The sequence below is a fragment of the Lottia gigantea genome (assembly GCF_000327385.1).
Source record: "Lottia gigantea unplaced genomic scaffold LOTGIsca_27, whole genome shotgun sequence".
NCBI classification, from domain to species: Eukaryota; Metazoa; Mollusca; class Gastropoda; family Lottiidae; genus Lottia; species Lottia gigantea.
The window spans coordinates 2,604,313-2,631,452 of record NW_008708846.1 but is presented as its reverse complement, the minus strand read 5'-3'; the positions used below and the strand labels follow the sequence as shown (position 1 = coordinate 2,631,452).

Sequence of the window (27,140 nt, the reverse complement as noted above, 5' to 3'; positions counted from 1 at the left end):
TCGGAGATCTCATTTAGCGCATGTGCATTGAAGTAGACTGTAAAGCACTTCCAGGATTGTCATAATAATTAGGAAAGAAGAATAAAAGACAAAAGATTGAAAGGAGAGGTTATAGATGTATGCAAAATTGAAGAAACATGAAGCGTCCACGCAATGTTGATTGTGGCAAGCTAAGGAGGCCAATGAAAAGGAGTAAAATAACGGATGGTATCTATGGAAGGTATGTATTTTTGATCTTTTCTCTTTCCGTCAATATGGCAGTGCTGCCAATTCACCTGAAATGTCAAAACACGGTGAATCAGTTTATGTTGATGGAATTATGACATGCTTCTCTGTTACATTTCAATACCATTTATATAGATTGCTGTGAACTAACAACATGGTTTTATTGATTTGTGTTGTTTTATTTCAGATTCTGTGGTTTTTTATTTTATTTTCATATGTTGCAGAGACTTCATTTTTTAGATCATGCTTATCTACATGAACTGGGTTTTTAAAATAACCATATTGAAATGTCGCAATCTGTAACACATACTTTAGAGCTAACGTTATCAAATTATGTCATGTAATTATTGTGTTATTTCAATTTTATTTCTAAGTATGTAGGCCTTGATTACAAGGAGACTAACTCTAAGGAGTAAAATTGTTGCACAACTAAATGTAAGCTTAAAAAAATTAATGAGTCAAGAAAATTGATTGTGAATTAGCCTAAGGTCTACCTAATAACCAAAGTAGATCAAATTTATTTTTAAAAAGAATAAAACTCAGTTGTCAGAGCTGCTCAAGTTATTTTTGTCATGTGTCAAACAGTTAGCAGCCTACTTGAATTCCTAATAATGGATAGTAATGATAATTGGCAATTAAACTCATTAAGAATAACAATAGGTGGTGATTAAAATTTAATTAGAATTAACCTAATGCTTAATGGATTCAATGTTTAGCCATTTTAATGGCTGACTCTACAATAATATATATCATCATATAAATTTTCCTTGGGTAGCAAAAATTGATAGGTCACTCTGTGCTTAATATCATATAGTGAAAGTGATTTAAGCATAGCCTGAACTAATAGAAAACAGGTCTCTATCTTTTCCACAATAGAACTAAATGCTAGTTTCATTTTCCTAGTATGAATATTTATGGTTAGACTAGGGCTTAGGACAGGAAGCAAAGCGATACAACATGCCATGATTCACGCATTGTATGGTCAAGTTCTACTTGAAGTATGATACTCATTACAGGTCTATATCTTGATATTAAATAGAATAATTTGTCATGATCTATTGCTGAACATAAAAATGAGTGCTATCAAAAGTGTAAAGATCATCTTGATCACATAAATCAAGATATTTTGTCTTGTTCAGATAAATACTGGTATGTGAAGATGGCGATCTTTAAACCTTGAAAAAAGTGCTTAAGTGTTTAATGGCTTAAAAAATCTTTCATTCAATCTGCACAAGCTCTTTTAAAATTCACATAACACCATTTTTAGGAGATATGAATGATATATAAAGGATAATTTTATCAAATTTACTGTTTATTTAGAAATTGTAAAAGATTTTGCAAAAAGCATTTTTGTCTGAATAACAAATGTCTAAGTTTTCCTTTTTTTATTTTAAGATTAATTGATTATGAAAAAGCTAATAGGAATACAATTCTTATTTTAATCAAAATTCACAAGCCTCTCATATTTCTTTTACAGTGTTGTTCTTATTTTTATTAAATTATCTTCACTGTGATCACATGTATGATAGACTTAATAAAAATTGATAGTAACAAAATAATTATGTATGAAAATAATAACAATTGTGTGTGTTTTTTTTCTTGACAGTCTTGACTAATAAAATAATAAGACATATCCTCTGTTTTGCAAAAAAAATGGTTAAGGTTTAGTAATGACCAAAATTGTGTTCATGGTGACTAATATTTTCGATGATTACTCACAGTACTGCTTTTTAAGTATTGCTTAGATGAGCTATTGTTTCCATATTGCTTGTAGTTTTCTGTAGGTGAGGTGTCACATTATATAAAGACACAACATGTCAAACAATGATTTCCTAAGAGAAGGAACTTAAATTTTACTTAATTTATTTTTTATTTTTAGTACGTTCCTGTACATGAGATTCCTGTTGGTATGGGCTCTTGTTCTGATGGCAGATTTTATTTTGGAACTCCGTTTCGAATATCTCTGGCCATTTTGGCTTTTGCTACGCAGTGTTTACGACTCTTTCAAGTACCAAGGACTTGTAAGTTGAATTTGAATCATTCAAAAGTAAAAAGAATCCAACATCCTGACTTTAACATTTCTTTGATTTAATTCTCTTTGAATTTCACTGTGTTCAGTAATTGTTTTGTAGTTCAAACCTGAACAAGGCTGATGTCAATATAGCAGTTACCAAAATGTTCTTAACTTGTGCAACATTCAGTTCATTATCATATTGGACGATTTATTTGGTTATTGATATGAATTTGTGATTATTTTTCAGGCCTTTTCTGTATTCTTTGTTTGTATCGCTATAACATCAGATGTAGTATGTTATTTATTTATACCTGTTCAATGGTTATTTTTTGCTGCTAGTACTTATGTATGGGTTCAGTATGTTTGGCATACTGGTAAGTACTTTGTTTACATGTAATAATTGCCAAGAGTAATTTGACAGCTCAGAATGTATGTCTCAGAATTTATTTGCTATTATACATGAAGTCCTAATATTTAAAAGGTCCTCAGAACTCTTAAAATAAGCTCTTATCGATCAAATAACAACTTGCCTCAATGCTAATGACATAGAACCTGTAAAGGTGGATTTAATATATTTGTCACCATTGATTCAACAGTAGTGTTCCACACAAATAAAGTAAGCTTTTTTTTTGATGAATGTTTGATCTTACACACTCAGTTATCTGTGTGATATATGAATATAATGTTTATCAATATCTGCATTTCTAATAGATATGTTAGTTTATTGATAAATGTTATTAATTCTTGTGTTTCTGCATTTCAGAAAGGGGTATATGTCTTCCGACAGTGTCTCTATGGTTACTCTTTGTTTATATAGAAGCTTCTGTTCGATTACGCGAATTAAAAAATCTACCCTTTAATTTAGATCTATGTAGGCCCTTTGCAGCCCACTGGTAAGTACATTTCATAAAGTAGATCCAGGTTTAGTAGTCAACCAACACAGTCTGCAGACGTATTCAGTGCATGTCTCTCAGAAAGCAAATTGAATGCTATCATCTAATCAAGCAAGTGAACACAGAATGAAAAGTTACAATTGCAAAAAAATACATTTCTCACGTTGGTTGTAGATAGAACCCCAGATAGCTTTGGTTTGAAATAATAATAATTTGATATAATTGTCTATTATAGTATTGGTTATCCAGTGGTCACATTAGGTTTTGGTTTTAAAAGTTACATATCATATAGGTTACGGTTGGTACGTATATCTAAACTTATAACTTTACTTACTTTCTGTCTAAAATTAAACTCGTACTGAATCCAATGGTCCCGCAATGTTCAAGAAGATGATCTAATGACCTTGGAAACTCATAGCTTTAATGTTGTTACTGCTGTAATACGTTAACCATGTAACTGTATTCAGCAACACTATTGGTCCATCTTTAATTGATGAACTTGCAGTGGTTAAAATTAAGCCCATATACTCATATACAATTTCTTTTACATCCACTTGGTTCAGTTTTCTTATGATTTTGGATTTTATTTCAGCGGAGACAGAAGGTAGTCCAAAAAGAAAATGATTTCTATACACAATTATTAAGTCAATCTTTACCACCAGAATTACAATATACTAATAATATTACTACAGAAAAACAAAAAGGTACGTAATTACTCTTATCTATTCACAAAGAGTTTCAGAAATATATTTTTCTAGTATATTTCTGCAAAATGTTTGTTCCTTATCATGATCCCCCTATCTAAAGAATTCTAAATGTGAGCTGATGAACGGACTTCAAAATTCCCTACTATATTTAGGCCCTGGTTAGGACTGAAATTGTGAAAGATCAAATCATGGAATTTAATGAGCTGAAATGTTAGGACTTAACTGCTGTCTCAAAGGTCTTTTTGTGTATTTTCAGCCTTAACGCCTAAACCAGAAGAGGAGGTAATCTCAAATGGGGTCGCGGGTAAAAAAGTAAAAACAGAGGAAGACAAAGACCGTGACAAAGAGCGGGAAAAAGAGCGTGATAAAAAAGAACAGGATAAAGAAACTAGTAGAGACAATAAAAAACAATCTAAGTCAGTGGATGTGAATGAAGCCGACGAGGTTGAATTTATAGAAAAATCTTGGCCCAAAAAGTCAAATGTGAATCAATTTGATGAAAACACTGAGAACAATGAACAGCAAACTAAGTCATTTAAAAGTAACGGTATGGCTAAAAGTACGACAGCTAGTAATAAATTGAACAGTTCCAAAGAGAATACTAGTAGTGCTAATAAAAAGAATAAGAATTATAGTAAAGATTTATCACCAGCATCATTCACTAATAATAAGGAGGAAGTTATAGTCAGGTATGCTACTGTTTAATTTTGGTCTTGTTTCTGTTGTCATGGTAACCATATGAATAGATTGTAGTGAAATCCATAAAGGAGTTAAAGAGCCAAAAATTTTAATACCAGTAGCATATTTGGTTATTATTGCCAGATTTCCATCCAATAAGACAATATGCCTACATTAACATGCCAATCGGGATTTTATGTTCCAATTTTTTTCAGCAGGTAACTACACTTACCTAACACGATCTGACACCAAGCAATATATATAGATGACATGGGTAGACTATTATTATTGTTATTGATAAATATTATTCTGTTTTTCAGGTTAGAGAGTGATATGAAGAAAGCCAAAAGTGATCTTCAAAGCAGTCGAAATTTAGAACAAGAGTTACGTTCTCAGATAAATAATTTAATCAGTTCTGAAAAGTCCCAACAATCTGAAATATTTCAACTACAACAAGACAATGATAACTTACAGAATAAGTAAGTAATTTGCATACTTGCTCCTTTCCTGAAATACATCAAAGTCATAACAATGCTATTCGGTTGAGCATATGATATACATTTAAGAAGTTGCCCCTTAAGACTAGCAAGATAAAGCCATATTTATTAATATAAAACAAAATTCATTAATTTCTTAAAATACTGAGCCAGTATATGCCATTAAAATACCAAAATATTGTAGATTTTGAGCACATACTTACGAAAATAGGCATTGAAACGATAAGACTGTAAAAGTCTTTTGGTGAAACAGAAAAATATGTCTTGAGATGTATTATGTAAAAATTTATATAGTAAACAAAAATCCAGAAAGCTGTTTATTTATTACTTTCTTTCTTTAGATTACACAATCTAGTAACTGGTAAACAACAAGATAAACAAAATATAGCTATCTTAGAAAAAAAATTAGCAGAAGAACGAAAATTACGGACCTCACTAGATCAACAGCTGTCTGCTGAACGTAAAGCCAAAAAAGTTGAAGATGCTGCTGCAAGAGCTGTTGCCATGGCAGCTGCTTCTAGGTAGGTTGAACTCATAACCCGTTGTTGCTAAAACTTACCTAGTCGGTGAGTTCTTAGGTTTATGAAGATACTTTCTAACAGCTGTGAAAAACCTATAGTTCAATATTCCAGATGAAATTTATTTGAATTTTGATGCCAACTGCAGATATTTTTCACCATCTCCTTAACTATTGTGAAACTTTATAAAACCTTCTCAATTTATTGTAGAAATGAATGTACAGAGAGTTGTAAAGCTAGAAGAAGAGAAAGTGAAAATGACGTGAAACTGCTAAGAAGAGATCTCAAACTTCGTGAAGATCAATATAGAAATTTAGACGTGGAAATTCAGGTTTGTTTTCAAAATGTCATAAGAAAATAAGATGAATATATGATAGCTGGATTTATTTATTGGATAATTTTTTTTTCTTCTAGCTCTAGTCAATTAATTGTGCACTTAAGAACAACCAATAGGTCTAGATTACTTCAAACAAGAATCATCCATACAATGAATATATATGCCTTTTTCATAACCAAGTTTGTCGACTCACTTAATCTCAAACTACATTGATTTTCATGATTTCATTTTAGACATTAAGGCAAATTAAAGACAATCAGAAAGAAAATGTTTTGATGGCTGCCCTTGGTGCAATGCAAGACAAAAATGCTGAACTGGAAAATAGTCTAACAGCTGAAACTAGGTTTAAACAAGAGTTGTTTTCTGCATTAGCTGAAGAGAGAAGACAGATTAAAATTCTACAATGTAAGTATAACAGGGCTTTGTTTTGGCTCATTTTTACAGAAGTCAAACAGAACAGCTCATATGAAGAAAGAAAGAAACAACCATATTTTACAAGGATAACAACTTGGGTCTTGTTAAGAACCAATGCTCTAACCAACTGTGCTATACCTGGAAATCTGTCAGAAATTATGCTTAGAGGGACATTATCAGATGTAATCTCAAGTGTTTGTTGGTTTTTTCGTTTTTTTTTCGCTCAAACTAACATTACTTTAGGTAGCTTAGTAGAGTTATATGTAGCTAGTTGATGTCCATAAACTATCAATATCTGGTCAGGTATCTTGTATCATTCATGATCTAAAAAAAAAATGAAAAAACTGTAGTTTGCCACATTTCAACCATACGATGCCTATGTCAAAGTTGATGAAATGGGTGTTTTATTGGTTGTATAGGGACTATAGACCAAGGTTCTGTGTGCAACATAATTTGCATGTGAAAGATTTATTGACAGTTGGAAATCAAAATTAGTTATTGGGGTTGTCTTGGCAGAAATTGCCTTATTGAACTCGACATGAAATTACTAATATTCATTAGCCAAGTAGAAAGCAGAAACAAATAAGGTGTAAACATACAAATCCAATGACGTATATTTGTGTTTTATCTTTCAGCATCCGTGGCTGAAAGAGAAGCTGTTATTGTTGAATTGAAATCAAAAATAGCTGAAGTCATGGCTCTTATACCAAGTACAACCACTTATCAGACCCTTAACACAGAAAGAACCTCCTCTCCATTGTTTTCAGCCAAATTGTGCCAGGAACAATACCCCACACCTGCCACCTCAAACCTCAATCCTAACGCCTCTGACTATACACCTAAGATGGCTATTTAAATATGGTGTACTGTAGTGCAGTGTCTGTTTGGTTTATGACAAAAACATTTAGTGATAAAATTACTCAATAGTTCTTTTTGAATAAAGAAAAAACAAAAGAAGCTTTTTTTGTTCGGAATTGGAATCTGCTAATGTATGCTGTGGAATATTTTTAAATCCCATCCAAATATGGTAATAGTTATAATAAATATTGATATTAAGCGTGCATGTAGGTAAAGGCCAACAAAATTCTTTGAGATATTCATGTATTATTAGGCAAAAATAATGAAATTGCAATAACACAATTTGTAAGAATTTCTGCAAGATAAGCTGAAGAAAAACAAAATAGTATTAACTCTAGAAAGTGTTTCTTAATGGATGCAATTATTAGTCTTCCTGAATATTGCTGTTCGAATGAATTATGCTTAGAAATTGCTTTTGACAGTGGACTCCTTATTTTGCAATTTAAACATGCAATTGGCCTTTAACTCAAATTTGAAAATATATTCTAATTGTTTGGATGGGATTTAAAGATTTATAGATATAATGAAACATTAATATATATTAAGCTACCAACTGCCTAATGTCCAATAGTAATATATAATTACTCTATTAGAAATTTTAAAGGTATTCAGTAATCAAACATTTAATAACTTGAACCAATCTTATTCAAATGGAAATCTCGATGTTTCGTTTCATGTTTTTTCTGCAGGTTACTACACTTGCCAACTATCATCTGACAAGATTCTTTTTAAAATTGTGTTCTGTGGAATTTTGCCCAACAGAAGTTGTCATAATTTATGCTAACCAATCAAATACTGGACACAAAATACAAGTCAAAGGTTAACTTAACCACATCAGGAAGTCTTTATTGGACAGAGCATTTGATTGGTTGAATATTAGATTATCTAGAACAGGAGATGCATAACAATTTCAACAGATCAAGGATGGCAAATGGAGTTATCTTCAGAAACAAACACAAAACTAAACATCCATATTTGCATTTTAATCAGAATGGAGTAGATAATTTTCAAAATCTAGTAAACTTTCTAATTTGTAAAGATAGTGTGTTCATCACTTGGCCATGTTGTGTCCAAGGTGGAAAGGGGTAAAGTAGTTTTTGAAAAAATCTATGTTTATGTTTGATTAGAGAGTTGATCACCTTTAATGGTATGATTTAATAATCAATCTCACAGGCAACTGCACTTCTAAATGATCATGTATGGGGAAATTTTGTCAGACAAAAATTAGAAAAAAAAACATATGAATGTGTATTGTGATTAAATGAAATATTTTTTACATTGTAGTGTTTATGTGTTTTATAAAAACCACAGAAAGTCATATTTAACTAGAAAACCATGAAATTCAGATATTGTGTCCAAAGATTAACTTATTTTATGAAAAAAAAAACATATCATTTATAAAAACTTAAGGTTATATATTACCACATTGAATGGATGTATTCATTTCAATTTCTTTTTATCAGTAATATCTATATTGAAATTTACTACTATTTCTTAAAATACAATTTTGACAATATTAATGTTAACCACACCAATTTGAATTTTGGTTCATCAGAAATATATCACGAAAGGAACAAGTCAAATCTTTTCAGAAGCAATTTAAATCAGTTTTGCCATGTACTTGAAGTGACATGTTTGGTATGGACCACATGTGGATTTTAATTTTGACAATAGCTACAGATAGCTGGAATGAGATTTTTTCAGATATAAAGTTCTATCATTAACATTAATAAAGAGGATAATATTCACAGGGTTTCAAATAAAGTGCTAATAGCATTATAATACATGAAGTAGTCCCTTAGTTGTCAAAAGTGAAAATTCTGATGAGCTACAAATCAATTTGGTGTGGTACTGCCATTTCGCCCTGAAGAAAAAAAAATGAAAAAAATTTGATACTAAATTCATCCATCAAAAAGATACTATATTATTTCTTTGAAGTTAATTTCATGTGCCCTTAGTTATTATTTTTAACCCACCAGACATTTTGAGGACTTGCTGATCATATTTACAATTATATGTTTCTTGGAATAAGGTTTTTTTTCTCTCTCGTAAAATTCATTTATGTTTTAAGTCAAATAGACAAGGACAGAAAATATTTCAAGTTGTATTGATTTTGTTTCTTGAGTAATAGAAAAAGAAAGATTGGGCAGCAATAGCCATTTTGTTTCCATTTTATATTCACAAGAACACAAGAAGTGCTATTTTATTTCTGTATTTTTATGTTTAGTGCAATACACTACAAAATGGATTTTTGTTATGTATTGGTTGTGTTCAAGTACAAATTAGTCTATTTTTTCAAAACATAAAAATGATACTAAGGCTAAGATTAGTACCGAGTCCTTTTTCAGCATCAGTCAGAACTGATTGGATAAATTAACAGTCCATAACTTCTCTAAGGACTCTCCTTTTAACTGTAGGAAACAGTTCTAAATTTATGTTTGTCATTGAAAAATGTACAAGATGTACAGTAAAATTTCTTATTGTCTTGTGTTTGACTCCAAAACCTAATTCTTTATATAATGTCAGCCTTGTATCTTTACCTTCTTAACTTGAGTAGATTCACATGTAACTATTGAATTCTCTACAGAGCTAGAAATACAATGCCAAGTATCTAAAGTATCAAAATGTGAAGCTTTGATATTTAAACTAGTCATGTGAACCTCCCCATATGAATGTCTGATCTTGAGAAAATCATCTCCTTACAAATACATGTATAATGTTTCTTATTACTAATGAGGGCATTATGTGAAACCTATACATTTCAGTTTTTCAGTCATTTTTCATCGCAATACATGTTTACTTGTTAGGAGATGAAATTTCCAATTCTTATGTTTGTTTGATGATAAATAAGGTGTTTTTGTCTGAAACAAAAGGCGTATGTTGTTGTCTTGGCTTTAGTTAATGAATATATTGTTTTATCGTGTGTTTACAATACAGCTGTGAATTGTTGTAGAAAAGAAACTTGGTGAGGGAGATGGGTTTTATCAAACATTGATAATAACTTCCCTAAAACTAGCTGCTGTTCAATTGTATCTTAGGTATCCACTGTCAGATATTAAAAGGCTACCTTTTCCGGTAATATTTGTTTTATTCCTTACCTGTATTCTGCTTTTCATATTGTTGATTTGGTTTATTTATTACAAACCAATGACTTTAACTGCTGAACTTGCCCTGAGGTTATTCTTCAACCCTCTCTTAAGGAACACAAGGTTCTTTAAGTCTTTTGGCCTATTCTAGCCTCGAAAAGTGTCATTGCAGTGAGCAGTATATAGATATTCGTTTCTAAGAGCATCCTTGTTGCATCTTGGATAGAGTACGACCTGGGATAAGGGAAAATCATTGTTTAGATAAAATTTATTGACATCACAGAGACAACATCATCAATCATGCAATCTTTTTGTCATTTGATTGATCAAATCAATGATCCATGGTGACGATCCATGGCGACCATCCCAGCTGGATTCTGAACAACCTCTTTGGTTGTCCTTGTGAATGTGCTTCCTTTTTATACGCCCCATAAAATGGGGGCGTATATTGCCGTCACCCATGTCCGTCCCTCCGCCCACAATTTCTCGTAAACACTCCACAAGACAGAAGATTAAATATTTGCCTTCTAGAGTTTTCACGAGCTAAAAATTGAACCTCTTTTCAAGAACAAGGGCAATAACTCATACTCAACATTATTCAGTATCCCCCTAAAGAGTTCAAAAGAAGTGTATGATTGAAGGTGATTGTAACTGTACTGCTAAATATTTTCATTTAAAATCAAAGCTGCCAGTATATTACCTGGTCTGGCAAGCTTCATTCTGATCCGTATAGAATTGACAACTGGTATATAGCATCTTAGTAAGTAAATAATTTATAGAATAACATTCAAATTTAACTCATGAGTTATTAGTGATATTATAAGTAGAATCATGGCCAAGGCAATTTAAGCAATTACACATAAAATGGGATTACTCTGATTAAAATAATAATTGGTTATGAGCTCCATATGAAAATGTTTTCTAAAACACATCAAAGAAAGGGAACTCAGCTTTTTCTGGCTGCATCAAGTCACTAATGAAACACAAAGTGCCAGCCCAACCCTCGTACAAACTGCTAGGGGAGTCTGGTGTTCGAGCACCACTTTGAAACTCACTTGAGGATAAAAATTCTGCAAATTTAACAGCCCGATGAAGGTATTTTGGATCATTTGTGAGCCTGTAGAGAAGTAAGAAGACATAACCACTACCAGCTACACCATGACATATTCCAGGGCCTTTCCTTAGTAAACCTTTCTGCCACACTAATTCAGCACAACGTTGACAGGCTTTTAGGTACTTTTCATCTGCATATACTTTATACGCCTGAGCAAACATATACACCACTCCTAGAATGATAACAAGGTTAGAATTAGGGCAACAGGTAAACAATATATTTATGTGAATATTTTCAGCTACCCTTAGCACTTTCGAGAATAGATATATTACACTAGGTTCTCCTGCAAAATCAGGATTCTATCTAATTGCACATTAGTTTCATCAAAGAGAGTGTCGAGTGTAGTCTCTTATATAAATCTGTCTATACTTATCCGAACGTGTCCATACACACCATCTTTAGCAAGCAAGTATTCTAGCAACTAAACTGCAATAAAATAGATTTACCTGGTGCACCATGACACCAATGGACTAACTCATCATTATCTGGTCTGCCATGGGGTGATATTTCATCTACTGATTGTGGATAGTTAAAATTAGACTGTTCAATACTCAATATAAAATCTACACTCTGTCTTACATCATTTAAACTAGATTCATCTAAAAACTGTGAGAATCTTAATAAAAATTGTAGAATAGATGATAGACCATGGGCTGCACCTGCAATAAATTATTAAACCAATATCAGTCTAAACATGTGAGAGTCAGATAAGAGTCAGATAAGAGTCAGATAAGAGTCAGATGAGAGTTAGATAAGAGTCAGATAAGAGTCAGATAAGGTCAGATTAGAGTCCGATCAAAGGTTTTTAGACATCCTCAGAAAGTCTGACATATACGGTTTCATTAATTCCTGGAAAATAAGTGAAACCACACAGTTTTGATGGAAATCAAAGTAATGCTAAAATATGATGTAAATAGGCAAGAAAACTGCTTTTAGATTAGATTTGCAACAATTATCAATCATTTTAAGGAGATAAGGGCTTGCTGTTCTAAGATGTGAAAGCAAGATCTACAGTATGTACATTAGATATAAAATATAATTTATAGATAAAACTCCTACACAACATTCTATTTTTTATCACTGAAATTAGCATCTTTATTGCTTATATAAAATAAACCCAATTCAAAATTAATACAATTTCAACTTGATTTATATGATAATCACAATGAATTAGCCTTGTTAAAGATTTGATCTGACATCAAGTAAAATACATTACTTAAGATAAATTGTCTTTTTATAGTGAATATCAGAAAGAAACAAAAGATTAATATTATATAATACATTTTCAGCTTTTAGTCGATACGTAGGTTTTCAACCATATTATGTTGACATATTCCCAAATGGGGACATTTTCACTTTTCGTTAGATGTGCCACAGGTTATGAAAAGAAAACAATCCAAATACAATATGAACAACATCTCATAACTATAGCCTCTGCTAACTTTGCAGCATTTTGTACTCCATACTACCTGAGACCGTGCTTCCAATCCTAATTTCACTTTCGATATCTGGAGACATCCTTTTCATGCTGATACTATTTGGGGACAAATACAAAAAGGCACAGACATAATGTCACTTTGCAATCACTGCTTCAAAGGCTACAATAAGAAGAAATGAAATGGATTGCACCCAGTAAACTAATGTGATGTTGACATACCAATACATTCTGCTTTGTAATAAGCATACATTAATGGTATTTTTAAACCTCTTTGTTGAGAATAGTTCCTACCAGACTGTATAATGGTATCACATATAGCTTTAACCACTGAATCTTCTAGAACCTAGAACAAAAAACCATTTAATATTGTAAAATTCGAGTATTGAAACTTAAGTTTATTACATAATATTTCTGTATGATTCTAAGATATTCTAGTTATTTGGATACTTTGTGATCTTTTCTCTGTAAATTGAATTTTACAATATATTTTCATATCATGAATTTGAATATCAGTTTCAGATTGGCATCCTATCATTTTGGAATTAGTTTTAAACTGAGGGCAATTTTATGCCAAAATTGAAGATTTTAAGTAAACAAAGTTGAATCAGTATCAATACTTACAGGACAACCTGTATGTTTTCTAATGGTAAACAATGCACACAAATAGCCTGCTCTACCAACAAATAACTCATCTGATCCATCTTTCATATAGTTCAGTTTTAAACACTCAGTTGAATATTTGGCAAATTGCTGTATAAGATGGTCACGGTTTTTCATATCACCTTGTTTATGAAAGAATAAAGCAGCAACACAATAAACACCAGCAGGTCCCAGAAGAAATGATGGCCCTGGATATCTGTTATGTTTTGATTCAGCATAATTCAGCGCCACAGACAAATATTCTTCTGCTTGATTAGAAAATTGTGATTCATTTGGCTTTAAGACATCATTATCGAGAAAGCGATAAAACATGTATGCCACACCAGCACATCCAATGTAAAGTCCCCCATTACAGTTCTGTAAAGTTGCAGGAATTCCTGCTTTAATTTGTCCAACAATCTGGTCACATATTAACTTCCATTTTTCTTTGTCAACTATCACTTGATTACCTGCCTCGTAATCCTTAAGCTTGTTCTCAAAATGTCTTAGCATCTTTCATGTAAAGTAGTTGATAATGGTGGTTGATTTTTGGACTGTGCAAAATCTAGATATCTAAGTATGCTATGATTCTATATTTTCGCTTCTGTCATTAAAACCGGGAATGAGGAAAATTATTGAGTAGAGATGGTATTTAAACTAAACCTAGACAAAAATACAGGGACATATTATCATTAAGAAATTCAAGCATTTGCTTTTGAAAATTTTGAATGGACGAATAAAAGAATTAAGTCAATAGGCCTTGGACAATTTTAAGTAAGATAATACAAAAAAAAACTATATCAGTATCAGATATTTTAAGATTTACATATTACATTACTACTCCTTGCAATCCTCTAACACTGATAAAATTTTGAGATATGCCAGGGTAGGACTCTTAGGTCCCATTTCACAGAAAATCATACGACCACTCATGAACCATTGTATCGAAAAAAGCACTTTAGTACCCAAAATGTTCCAGTTGTAGACTTCAGAATAATCAAATGACGTTTGTTCCTTAAGCCTAAGGTTATACAGACAAGACCTTCATTCAACTTTCAAAACTGGGCTAGGCTTAGATAACCATGTCAAAACTCAGAAGATTAGTGAGCACCCTTTGCTGGCGAAACCTACATCATAGAGTTTTAAATCATAACTCTTATAATTTTTTGTGAAACGGGAAACAGGCCTCCTGAATCCTTGTCTGAAGCCACAGTAATGCCAGTAGGCCTAGAGCCAATCAATGCTAGGCCTAAATGTATGGAAAGTTTGATGTCAATGATGATTGATTGTGGTAACGTTTTAGACAAAGTACCATTATCAAAGCATAACTAACACAAACAACGTGATTGTCACAAATTTGTGTAATTTCTACCTTAATAACAATGTAATACAAGATGTTCTCAGTAGGGCATCATATTCATAATCACAATTTAATGTTAATTCAGATGATTCATATTTTTATTTGCAGAACGTGAAGATAACAGATAACAGTGCTAATGAAATAACGGATTAAATATGGAATTTTTGCGTACCTCTTTCTATATCTTTCTAAAAATCCAATAATATGATGAATAATATATGAATAATATACTTCATGTGTGTGGTTTAAGAATAATAGTACATTTGAAGCCAAATACTGTTATAAAGTGTACAACAGTGTAATAATTCGTTTTATTTTAGATGTGATCTTGAATCGATTTTTAAATACTCCAACCGGAAGTCGCATGGTTCCTTTCTTTCATTCCATTCCAACAAATATTTATCTATTCGGTTAAGATACTTTTCGGACAAATATGACTTCAATTGTGTTGAAGGTTTTGTCAATAACTCTTGGATTGTTCTTTATATTTGTTGGCACCATCAAATTAACACCGTCTGTAAATGCTGAAATATACAAAGACATGGTAAATATCCTTTCCTTTAAGGGGTTTGTAAAGAGGTTTTCTGTCTTAGTTAGCCATCAATTTGCACGCTTCCATTTTTCAACTAGACATCTGTGGTTTCTGCAATTTTACTGCCCAATAGTCTTCATCTCCGTCTTATCATGATTGATTTTGGTTGTCTTGTATTCCTCCATAGTAAAGGTTTTGCAAAATAGAGCTCCACCAAGCACCCATTTCATCATAAGGATCTCATCAACAATTCTTATTTCAGAGAAAAACATACATAAGAAATTCAAAAGTTTTTCCACTGGTGAAGCAAACAGGGTGGAAACCAAACCCACATACTTACAGAAAGGCAATTGGTACTGCAGAAGTCATTGGTGGTATATTCATGGCTTTTCTTCCTAGAAGTTGGACAATAGGTATGCCTTAACTTTTATGCTATTATGAAGTGAATTTTGTGCAATTATTGTCAGTAGATTACCTTATCTTTATTTATGAACTTCATTAGGTATTAATTTTTTCAAATTGTCAAATAAATTTTAGCCATAAGCCATTATCCTTTATTACTTATTACAACTATGATATTTTTATTTCAAGACATTCTGTCAATTAGTGCACACTGCCATTTTAATTATATCAGTTAAGAAAGAGCCAAGATTTTAAGTTACAATTATTTATTTCAGGTCCCTTTAAAGAAGTTGCCAACTTAATACTGTTGGGAATAACATTAAATGATGTGTATGCTCATTATGCTTTAGATGAAGGATTAGAGAAGATGAGCCCAGCAATTGTGTTTGCCCTCTTATTAACTTGTCGTTTTATAATCTTCCTACAAAGTTTAGCCTCAGAACCAAAATCAGTATTTGATAAAAAAGACAAGCTTGATGTGAAAAAATCAACTCCAGTGAATACAGAAGTTAAAAAAGATCAGTAAATGTAATATGTATGAAAGTTTTATGTTTGTTTATGAAAGAATCTCATTTTTATCATGTGAAGAAGTAAGAATTTTCACCAGAATAGTTCAATGCGGTTGTCTGAATCACTTTCAGAGTGAAAATCGTATGTTATAATACTTAACTTAAAGTGATACTACGTCTTAGAATGAACATAAAATTTAAGTTCTCAAAATGGTCAATAGGAGTATATATTCATCAGTTAGCTTACCTGTTGTCATCAAACTGGAAAATTGGAAAATTCTTAAAACTAAGTAATTATTGAAAAACGCTTAATCTCGATATTAAGCATTTTTCAATAGTAAATTGCATATTTATGGATAATTACTAAGTCTGTTGGATTATATAAGGATCCTGTTTTGTTACTTATGACATCAGGTATATCTACAGGCTCTTATTTGCCAAGTTTAAAATTCTTATATTTTATGTTAATTCTAAGACGTAGTATCACTTAAACATTCTCCTTTCAGAAAATTATTTGGATATTCGTCCCTTCGTCTGGTCTCAAAAACGCTCTTAAATTTAAAATCAAGTACCCTATGCTAAAATGCTACAGAAACTTTTAACTGACATTGATAAAATTTGGTACGTGTAAAATCTAAAATTTTTCGTTAAACCACCTGAAGTGGGTGTATCTGGATGTAATCCACTATCTTTTATATTGTATATGATAGATGTAACCATATCAATGGTCCGGATGTTTATTTCCTGATAAAAAAAAATGATGATACTCAATTATGTATTGTTATAAGTGTTGTTATATAATGTGGATTTCTGAGACTTTACACTCAGTTTAATTGTATAAAATATTATGATGAATTTATTCGTCAATTGATGTTGTGGTCATATTTAGTTGTATTATTTGTCTATGTCAAACAATTGATGGTCATTTTGGAATAATTAGTCGTTCATAAGTTTGTATTCTTGGGGCAATATCTCATCAGAAGGGCTTGAATTGGAAAAAGTGACAAGTGTTTCTGATGTGTTAATGAACCTAGGCTTGTGAATGCTTCAGTTTGTGCAAGTTAAAAAATCTTGATAGTATGAGATTGAAAAATAAGACTATCATAGGTTATGAATGAGGCAAACTAATCAATTTTGTGCATAATATGTTTTTTGATAATATGATTATTGTATTATCCATATATAAGTATCAGTATTGATTTTTTTTTTTGTCTTTTTTCTGTTTTTTGACATAAGAAGTTATTATTATTTAACAGTATTTTTTTTCTGGATTGAGAAATCCAGACTTTATATACAAAACCACAATATCACATAAAACATCACAAAATCTTTTGATCTGTTAATCAAATAACTTGTAAATTTTCACATTAGGTAGATTTTCATTGTAAGACTTAGTGTGTCTAAGGCGCAAGACATTTATTCATTTCATGGAATTCCTTTGTTTATTTGAAGGTTGAATAGATTTAAATTTATATTTTGGTAGTTCAAAAAATAGCTTTGTGAATAGATGTGAACCTTAGTTTTTGAATACATTATTAAATTGTAGATTAGCCAATATGGTACTATAGATCATGTTCACTTTATGAAATAAACCTTTTAAATCTTGTTATTTTGTTTACTGCAGAAAGAGTGGAGTTATTAATGCCTACATGGATAACTGAATCAAATCCTGATATTAATAGTTCGTGGAAAGACCACAGCAAACATCAGATTGACTGAAATAATGAGACAAGGTTAACAAAACTTTGAAGATCTAAACTGATGCCCTTACAGTTAAAACTTTTGATAAATGAACTGTATTTATAGCATACCCATACATATTACACAACTCTATGATGCCAAGCTGAAGTCAGCAATTTGTTGCACCACTATAGGATTCACACTGATCTATATAAATAACTATAACTTAGTGGGGATGTGGACTCACTCCACTAAAACATTTTATGCAAATGATTGTATAGGAATGTAGTCCAGGCTATTTTTAGAAATCTTCTTTCTCTCTCCCTTTTGGGGTTTTTGCCTGCCTATTTTTGGGTAAAATTTGGTCTAGATTTGGAATTTGATGTCTGAAATTGCATTATCTTTCAGATTTGGTGAGATGATGAGAGACTTAAAGGCGGAAGGCTAATTCTAAAAATAGTCGTTTTGTGAAGTGCCAAACTCTAGCGGATGAGTATAACCGGTAGTAGTCTACTTTCAATTTTAGTAGCTCAAAATTTTCATGGTCATCATATAATGAATTTTTTAGGAGACATTGAGAATTGGTCAGGCTTTCATTCGACATATTGGAAAGCTTTCAACGAGATTTCTGGAAAAAGTTATAGAAGGTTGAATTTCGTGTTTTAACATGGGAAGAGATGGCAAATGAATTAGTGGAGTGAGTCCATGTATAGAGCTTTTAATGCAAGGGGAGCAACTCTATTTTATCCTGTTTATATTCCCATTTCAATCCGTAGAAATGCAACACTGTATCAAATACGCATGATCAGTATTCCGGAAGTAAGATTTGTTGAAATTAGCAACGCAGCATCTCAATTGAGTTGTTTTATAGAATGTAAACAAACAGTCTGATGATGTTAATTTATGAAGAATTACACCTTAAAAATGATTGGAATTGCCACCCAACCGATGTCGTTGATGAGAAATAAGGGGTCTTTGTTATAACATACTTTATAAGTTGGCTAAAATCGTAGACGGTTAGCTAAAAAGGTATATACAGCCTACCTACAATGTCTATTTGTTAGACTAGCTAAAACAAAAGCTTTTTGTTTTTTATGACATTGATGATAACATTAGCCTAATAATAATAATAATAATACCTAATGTTACAATGTTACATGTCATGTTATTACAAATTTTCTGTAAAAAATTGTAGGGGCAACGGTGGCTCGTTGAATTTGACTTACTTGAGGACCCAGGGGTCCTTCTGGCATAAGTCAGGATATTTTTCAACCTGTGTTGCAGGTCAAAGGGACTGATGATACATTGTCTAGTGTAGTAGTAGAGTAAAAATTGTAGATATTAATGTTAAGGCCCCCGTACACAGAGAGAATTTAGGACATCCCCTTCTATGGCATGCTTATCCACTACTCTGCGCACAATGTGCCCCTATCACTGAGAGCTAATGCTGGACTACTATAGTGACAGTTCAGATGATGAAGAAGAGTGAAAATGTTATGCACACTAAAAATCACAAGCACATGATGGGCTACAATTTGTCTTTGTGTGCGAGCACCCTTAACACCACCATAAAATGGCACATTATATTTATTTTCTTCCCTTAGACTCATTGAAAGTTGATTTCATTACCAGTAAGAAATATAAGACCATTCTTCAAGTCAGACCTACATTTAAAATATGAAGTACAGCACAGCAAAGGATATTTTACTGAAGTCAGAATTTCCTGGTAAGATATCTATGCTACATAAGTTTGATTTGGGTTTTTGTGAAATTTAGCTTTTGAACAATAAAGGATAAACCACTCTAGATTGAAAATAATTAACCATAAAAGCTTAGTGCCCAAAAGAAACTACAGAAGCCTGGTTATGCTACAATGATATTCCATTATCAATACCCATATGAATAGCATTAAAATTCTCTTTATGTTAGAAATTGCTCAACATTGCTTATGTTAGACTCATTTTTTTCTTGAAGAGCAGCCAGTATTCCTTCCGAGTGACTACACACTTGGAAAAGTGTTTTGAAGCACAATATTTTAAAGCTATACGAGTCATATTTGCGCTACTAACATAAAACCAAACGAAATGTTAGATGTGGTAATAAATGTTAAATTTACTGTTGTGGTAGAATTGATGAATTCGTTTTAAATTGTTTCTATACGTATTTAACAGAAGGAGAATTAGAAGCTGTCCATCAATATGCTTTGTTAGAACCCTCAGTAAGAAAGGTCAGTATAAGCTTACTATGGTGCTAAAAAAATTATCAACCATAATTTCAAGTTGTATAAGCTTACAACAATTCAAGACCATGCCGCTTGGTACCATGATATCAGAGTTGAGTTGAGGCTCAATTATTGTGGATTTAATGCAAGGCCCAAACCAGGAATTCATATCTCTATAAGATATTATTATACATTACATAATCTTAGATATGATAAAGTTTGGTACCCCCAAAATTCATGACATTACTAAGCTATTGTTTCTGATGACTGCAATTTCTGACTGATTGATTTTGTCTAGTGTGTGAGATTGTGAGATTTAAGAGATAAATTTTGTTTAAGGCACACAAAATCAATGGGAAAATATTGACAAAATTCAATACTTGTTCGCTCTAAAGGAATTCTGTACTTTTGTTTAGGAAGATACCTTAAACACATGATATACTTCTTACATAGATGTTAAAATGTGTTTGGAAGTATAAATATTCTTTTATTAATTATATTCTGAAACATTTCCAATGCTAATTATTGCATTTGTATATGTAGCAAATTATCAGAGATCAAGAAGATAATGATGAAGTTTTTTTGTGTGCAGCCATTGAGATTCAAAGACATTGGAGAGGCTATCGGGGCAGGTTTGTATTCACATCATCAAACATTATTATTCAGTATAAGCTTACAAAAGAAAACAAATAGATGTATAATATTATGATATGATATGTGATATATGATATGATATAATATATGATATATGATAATGTATGTTATGATATGATATGTGATATATGATATGATATGATATATGACATATGATATACGATAATATATGTTATGTTATATGATATATGATATGATATAATATATGACATGATATAGGATAATATGTTATGTTATATGATATGTGATATATGATATGATATAATATATGACATATGATATACGATATATGATAAGACATGATAATGTGATATATGATATGATTTAATATGATATGAAATACGATATATAATATATGATATATGTTATGATATGATATGATATGGTACTAAACCTAAACAAATAAAGGCTAAACATCATACACATTAGCTCACTTTATTTTCATCTGCTGGCATCTTCACAATGTCAAGCTATTACCAAGTTCTTATACCTTGACTGCAGTATCCACTTCTCTTGTATCACAGATTACAGCGATTTGATTGCAATGTACAATAGCGAATACAGCCCTTGACAAAAAGTCTGTAAACTATGACCCTTACTGATAATTAATGTTTGTCAATCCAATCAAATCCCTGCATTCTGTGACTGAAAACTTTGACTGCACATAGTTGATTGTTAACATTGGCATGTAACATATTTTAGATGTAATATATATGATGTATATGAACCTATGCTGAGTAAAGTAGCTCTATGTAGTGATAGTATATCAGATGCTAAGAGATTAAAAGACACTGATAAAGAGGAAGAGGAGGTTGAACAGACAGCTTCCACTGTTTCTGTACCAGCTTCTATCATACCTTCAAGACAAAGAGTAAAGGTAAGGCATTAGTTTGTGAATTGGATGTAGTTCCTCACACATTAGCTTATCCCATATCTCTCTGAGCTACTTGTCTGTGATTACATTGAGACCAGAAGAACTTTGAGAACAGACTGTAGCTTAAATGGCTAGAGCCTTAGAATCTATCGATTACTCTGAGTAACTGGTGCATATGGCTCTAATTTTAATCAGCTTGTGAAAGATAGTTTTGGTTTATTGTCTCATCCAAATAAATGATATTTTACCATGTCAGTCTCATTGATCTGCATCAAAAAAAAACCTTTATGAAAAATCTGAAGGTATCATCATGACCTACGGCACAAAGGATGCAGATCCTTGGGATGACAAACTGACCCTTTTGCAAGACAGTTAGATTGTATAATAGATTATTTATATTTATATCTTATGAAGCCATTCAGAAGGAAGACTCTTGGTTTGAGAAAACTAGAACAGAAATATAAACAATATGTTAAACAGAAGAGAGAAGAACAAGCTCCAATAGAGACCATCTTTAAGTCAGTCATTTTTTTTTTCCCCATTTTGATGCTTCTTAAGATTTATTTTTCTTATTTTATGTTGTTCGATGTTTCATGTCTGTCAAAAGCTGTCTTATCACTTCCAGTTTAATAGAACTTGCCTTTATGATTTTATCCAGCTTTCACTTTTGAATTACTGTATATCTGAATGACTTCTTGTTCATCAAGCAAAACTGCTTTATCATCTTTACTTGCAATTAATCTAATTCTAATACAGCTATAGATATTATGTTTCATATGTTTTCTGTGGGTATCTTCATTCATCCTATAATAGAAATCATTAATAAAAAGGCAATTTTATAAATTCAACCAATTATTCTGGTCACACATGGATTTGGAGGCTCAAATTTTGACCGTGAGCTTTGAACACTATTACTGATTGGCTTAGCTAAAAAATTCCTGTTTCTTAGGCTTAAGTATTAATGGTGAAAAAAATGGCTTACCTGTCCCTTAAACAGTAAAACATGGCCAGTGCTTCAACATCGCATCAACTTCATAATAATGTTGTCATCTCTGAGGTAATCCTCAGAAAATAATTTAACAGAAATGTTAATTATCACCTTCAATTTCGATTTAAGGTTTGCTGGTTTCTGTGCAGCATTTATACAGAATTGGTGGCGTAGAATGCTAAAAGAAATGAATGGTGGTAATATGATAGTGGAGGAAGAGGTAGAATATGAAGAGGAAGAGGAATATGAAGAAACTGAAGAAGAAGACAGTAAGCTCATCCTTCAACCTAAATACAATTGTTTTTGAAAGGCACTATATTAGAATTGAAAAATATCACTAATCTGAACCACCAGATAAGATTACTTGCTCCAATTTCTTTAAGTATCTGTACCACTCTTGGCTTGTACATTTGGGAGAAATCAAATACTGCCTGCCTTCCTGAAACTTCCTGAAGTTTGGCTTTGGTTAAGAAAGTGGTAAATGCTATGTAAGAGTGCAAATCAGTAAATCCCTGTAAGAAATATGTTCAATGCACAAATCAGCATTCACCATATCCCACAAATTCAAATTCTTACTTTTTGATTGGTTGAAGTTGTGAACACACCTTTAGTATAGATGTCATAAGATCCAGAATCAATGCACAGATAGATCTCAACCATTTCTATTCTAGATGAAGAAGAAGAAGAGATAGAAGAGGAAGTTGAAGTAGAGGTGGAAGTAGAACAACAAGAACCAGACGCTCCCAAAGTTATTGAGAAAAAGATCATCAAAGTTAAAAAACCAAAAGAAAAGAAGGAAAAAATAAGAGTGAAAAAAACTAGGACTGTTAAAAAAACTAAAGTAGTACAGAAAAAACCTGAAAATGTGAAGGATGTGGTTTTTGAAGCATTTAGGCAACATGTTCAAGCTCTCAAAGCTGAAAAAGAGAAAATATTACTCAGTCGAAATGAAGCAGCTTCCAAAATACAGAGATCCTGGAGACGCCATATTGTAAGTTTCTCTTGTTTTTTTTTGCTGATTAAGGCATAAATTGTCAAATTTTGATCTAAATATGACATGATTTATGTTAACCAATCAAAGTTATATATTTAGGCTGTCAAAACAAAACAAGACAATGTCCATCAATGAATATCCCAGAAATCCATTCATTGGGTGGATAAAACTGTTGTTGAATTGAGAGTTTGATTGGTTCAATGTTATAGTTCCCAAGGAAAGCCAAGTTGTGTTGCCCTCAGGAAAACCTAAAGCATCAAGATCAGCATTTTGCTTCTTATGATCTTAAAAGCATGAATGATAAACCACATAAAATTAAATCATAGCAGTTATACACCATAGTAACCTTTCTAATAGCTCTTGGTTAATGTTACTTTTCAATCAGATGCCTATCTCAGGGACTAGCAAGGAAAAGGTAGTTGTTTGCATGGAAAAAATTATATTTTTCTATTATAGGATGTACAAGTATATAAGTATTATCGTGATCTTATCAATTTTAAAACACAAGGTGATCCCTCAATGATGTTGAGGTGTATTAATCCTAATGAATCTAAACTATTAGATCCTGCTACTGGAGTTCATGTCAGATTTAGGTTAGCTGGGGTAAGTCTCAAATCAGAACCAAATAAATCTTATGCTGTTGACTATTGGAAATCCAGAAAGATCAGGCTAATGCCGCTGTCCTGTCAAAATTACCCTCATTACACACTGCATGATGTTTGTTCAATTAGCCCATTAGGTGCAGAAAAGTAGGACAGAAAACTCTATTCATTTCAATTCATTTCATACTATTGACTTGCCTGACGTAATATCCAAATGTTATGGTTATTTTTGGGGGAGTTCATCCAGAGTCATTTGTGGTTTGCTAATTTTGAGAATTTGCCCTATGTCAAATTTGTATAGCTGTACCTTTTTTTATCAAAGGCTTGATATTCTTTTTTATCGTGTTTTATAGGACAGATTTCCACCAAATATATACTATAAAATATTTACTCATAGACCAATAGTTGATATGTGTGCTAATAGTCCTAAAGATTATACTAAAGCTTCCACCAAACATCTCATGGCTTTTGATAAAAATAATAAAACTAGGCAGACTCAACTACCAAAAAACACAGGTAAGATCCTTTTCTTATTTAAATAATATATTTTGAAATTAGATTTATAATTGAGTGCTATACATAAATTCAGCAAACTAAGTATACTAATGTTGTCAAACAAGTACAATTTCTATATCATAAAGCCTTTAGGTGAAGTAAAAACATTATTAGCATAAGCTTATAGTATTGAGGGTTGTATCATGATGATATTCATAGGAAAAGGGAATTTAAGATATGAGGGCAAATCTTTTTAATTCATGCTTGTAGCTGTGGTTCAATTATGTGAGAAAATTTTCAGGTATAGTTCAGATTTTATAATCATTTAAAATATCTAACAGTAGTTCAGCAGTGCCTGCTAGTTATGAAGGGAGATAATATAGACACTGCTGTCCTTGTCATTTTTGCCTCACTGTCCACCATATGGGGTGTATGACATATTTGATCATGCAAGTGCAGAAAATAAGATGTAAAACTCCTAGTAATTTCATGTTATATTATAGATAAAAGTGGTTGGTATCAGCGTGTAGAGAATAATGGATGGCGTCTGGTATCAGATAGATTAATACATCATATAATGTCTGATCCTATTACCTGGGAAACTTCTAATAAAAAATATGAATTTCACCATGATAAGGTTGGTCTCTTAAAATTTCAAAACTATTGTAATGGCAAATGCCCAGTCATAATTTTGTGCAAAAACAACTTCAGACAGAGGCCTTAATATTTCATTTTGAATACAGTTTAAAAAATAACTTTTTTTACTCATTTATACCAGGGTTCTATAGTATATCGATAGAACATGCTAATGCATTTTGGCATTGATCTTATTTTGGGGATTAACTGTATCCATTAACAGCTGGATAAAGATAAAATTTACTGAAAGATTTGAGGATTTATGACCCAACTAAAAAAATCCATTGCAAGAAATTGTACATAGAGTGAAAATATAATTTGATGTGAAATTTAGCTTCAGAGGAAACAAGATATAGAAAAAAGAAAGAAACGAAAGAAAATTGATTGGATGAAGAAAATGTAAGTAGCCAATTAGATTTCTCAACAATGTCAGAAGTGAGGGACAACAGAACATAGTTATTATTTCTATGCTTCAGGCGTATGAATCCATTTGATTGGTTGAATCAGGACTGTATAACAAATTCATCAGATGGTGGATGGTATGTGGAGGCACTCTCAGAAATAATACGAAACTAAAAATCCAATTTGTAATTTAATCATATTAACCAGGCAATAAAATTACACAGTGTGTAACTCTGTTTTTAGTTTGATATTTTTAACCTCGTACCTGAAATATTAGGTATAAAGAAGGAATGTTAAAAGCTAAGACTGCTGATGAAGATACTATCAGATTGATAGAGGGCGCTGCTGCTGGTATGGTAGCAACAGTAGATAATATAGGAACAGACGCATTAGAAGAATGGGAAGTAGATGAACTGTTAGATTGGACCACCAGTCTCAATTTTGATGAGTATGTTTTTCGTTTCTATGACCTCCAATCAAACTCTTACAATTTCATTTAACTTAATTGTGCCACGTTTGCTCATCTTGCTCATCAAATTATGTGACTTCTTGCAATAATGAAGATCTTGGTTCAGTTCTGGCAAAGGTTAAAACATTACCTTTTGATTTTTCATTTGACTTCTGCTCATTACAATCACTAAAACTTTCATATGAAAAGTTAAAGTTCTGTCTGAAGTTAGCGGTAAGGAAATTTGAAATATCTGTTGTTGCATGCACGCCTCCCCGCCTTTTCTAGCTCAGTTAGATACAGAAATTAGGAACACTTCATTTTATTTTGTTTCAGTTATTGGACAGGATGGAAAGATTTAGCTACCAGTGCACATTCTGAACATAAAATAGGTAAATCTAGATTTTCATCAGCATTACTTACATAACATGTGATAGGTTTAGTGCTTTAGTGATCTATCAACATTTATTGAACAATTTAATGAAAAAACAATATGCTGTGATTTTAGTGCAGAAAATTAAACAAGAACTATGCCATGTGTGTTTAAAGATAAATATTCTGCAAAGTGATTTTTATGTATCGGCTACACAATGCCATTCTGTTGAATGACCCTTTTTACGTAGAATTAGGCCCAATACACAAGAACATGGTCCTGTCTTACATTCAGCCCATGGTGACAATATAATGAATGAAAAAAAAAAATACACAATACCTCGATGGACAACCTGTTTAACAAATATACAAGCACATGTGTATTAAATGGACAGACTACGTTGCTGCGATCAAGTACATGACCACAAAAGATGTACAGGCTATCTCAATTAACAATATATATATATCATCTAGAAAAATACATAATACACAAGTACATGTGTATTAAATGCTGTGATCAAGTACATGACCACGAAAGATGTACAAACCATCA

General features: G+C 31.8%; 4 protein-coding genes across 4 annotated transcripts; 3 read left to right on the top strand and 1 right to left on the bottom strand.

Moving 5' to 3' along the window:
• Positions 1–137: 137 nt before the first annotated feature.
• LOTGIDRAFT_232281 (hypothetical protein) lies at positions 138–9,270 on the top strand (the record flags this gene model as incomplete). The annotated part of the gene is made up of 12 exons (XM_009056344.1): positions 138–220; positions 2,105–2,246; positions 2,487–2,613; positions 3,003–3,132; positions 3,368–3,434; positions 3,725–3,836; positions 4,096–4,528; positions 4,838–4,996; positions 5,356–5,535; positions 5,743–5,863; positions 6,103–6,274; positions 6,919–9,270. 12 exons carry the CDS (start codon positions 138–140, stop codon positions 7,137–7,139), a joined length of 1,947 nt encoding a protein of 648 aa, XP_009054592.1. The 3' UTR covers positions 7,140–9,270.
• A 1,216-nt stretch (positions 9,271–10,486) lies between these two features.
• On the bottom strand, positions 10,487–13,931 carry LOTGIDRAFT_215378 (hypothetical protein; the record flags this gene model as incomplete). Its single annotated transcript, XM_009056343.1, has 4 exons — positions 10,487–11,513; positions 11,788–12,000; positions 12,999–13,115; positions 13,397–13,931. The coding sequence occupies 4 exons, from the start codon at positions 13,929–13,931 to the stop codon at positions 11,149–11,151; spliced, it is 1,230 nt and encodes a 409-aa protein (XP_009054591.1). The 3' UTR covers positions 10,487–11,148.
• Positions 13,932–15,211: 1,280 nt separating this feature from the next.
• LOTGIDRAFT_117941 (hypothetical protein) lies at positions 15,212–16,238 on the top strand (the record flags this gene model as incomplete). The annotated part of the gene is made up of 3 exons (XM_009056342.1): positions 15,212–15,322; positions 15,573–15,711; positions 15,988–16,238. The coding sequence occupies 3 exons, from the start codon at positions 15,212–15,214 to the stop codon at positions 16,236–16,238; spliced, it is 501 nt and encodes a 166-aa protein (XP_009054590.1).
• Positions 16,239–23,557: 7,319 nt separating this feature from the next.
• Positions 23,558–26,222, top strand: LOTGIDRAFT_65972 (hypothetical protein; the record flags this gene model as incomplete). The annotated part of the gene is made up of 6 exons (XM_009056195.1): positions 23,558–23,629; positions 24,089–24,235; positions 24,588–24,750; positions 25,233–25,366; positions 25,700–25,764; positions 26,045–26,222. Coding segments are annotated over 6 exons (759 nt in total), but the record flags the coding sequence as incomplete, so codon positions are not given.
• Between the last annotated feature and the right edge of the window lie 918 nt (positions 26,223–27,140).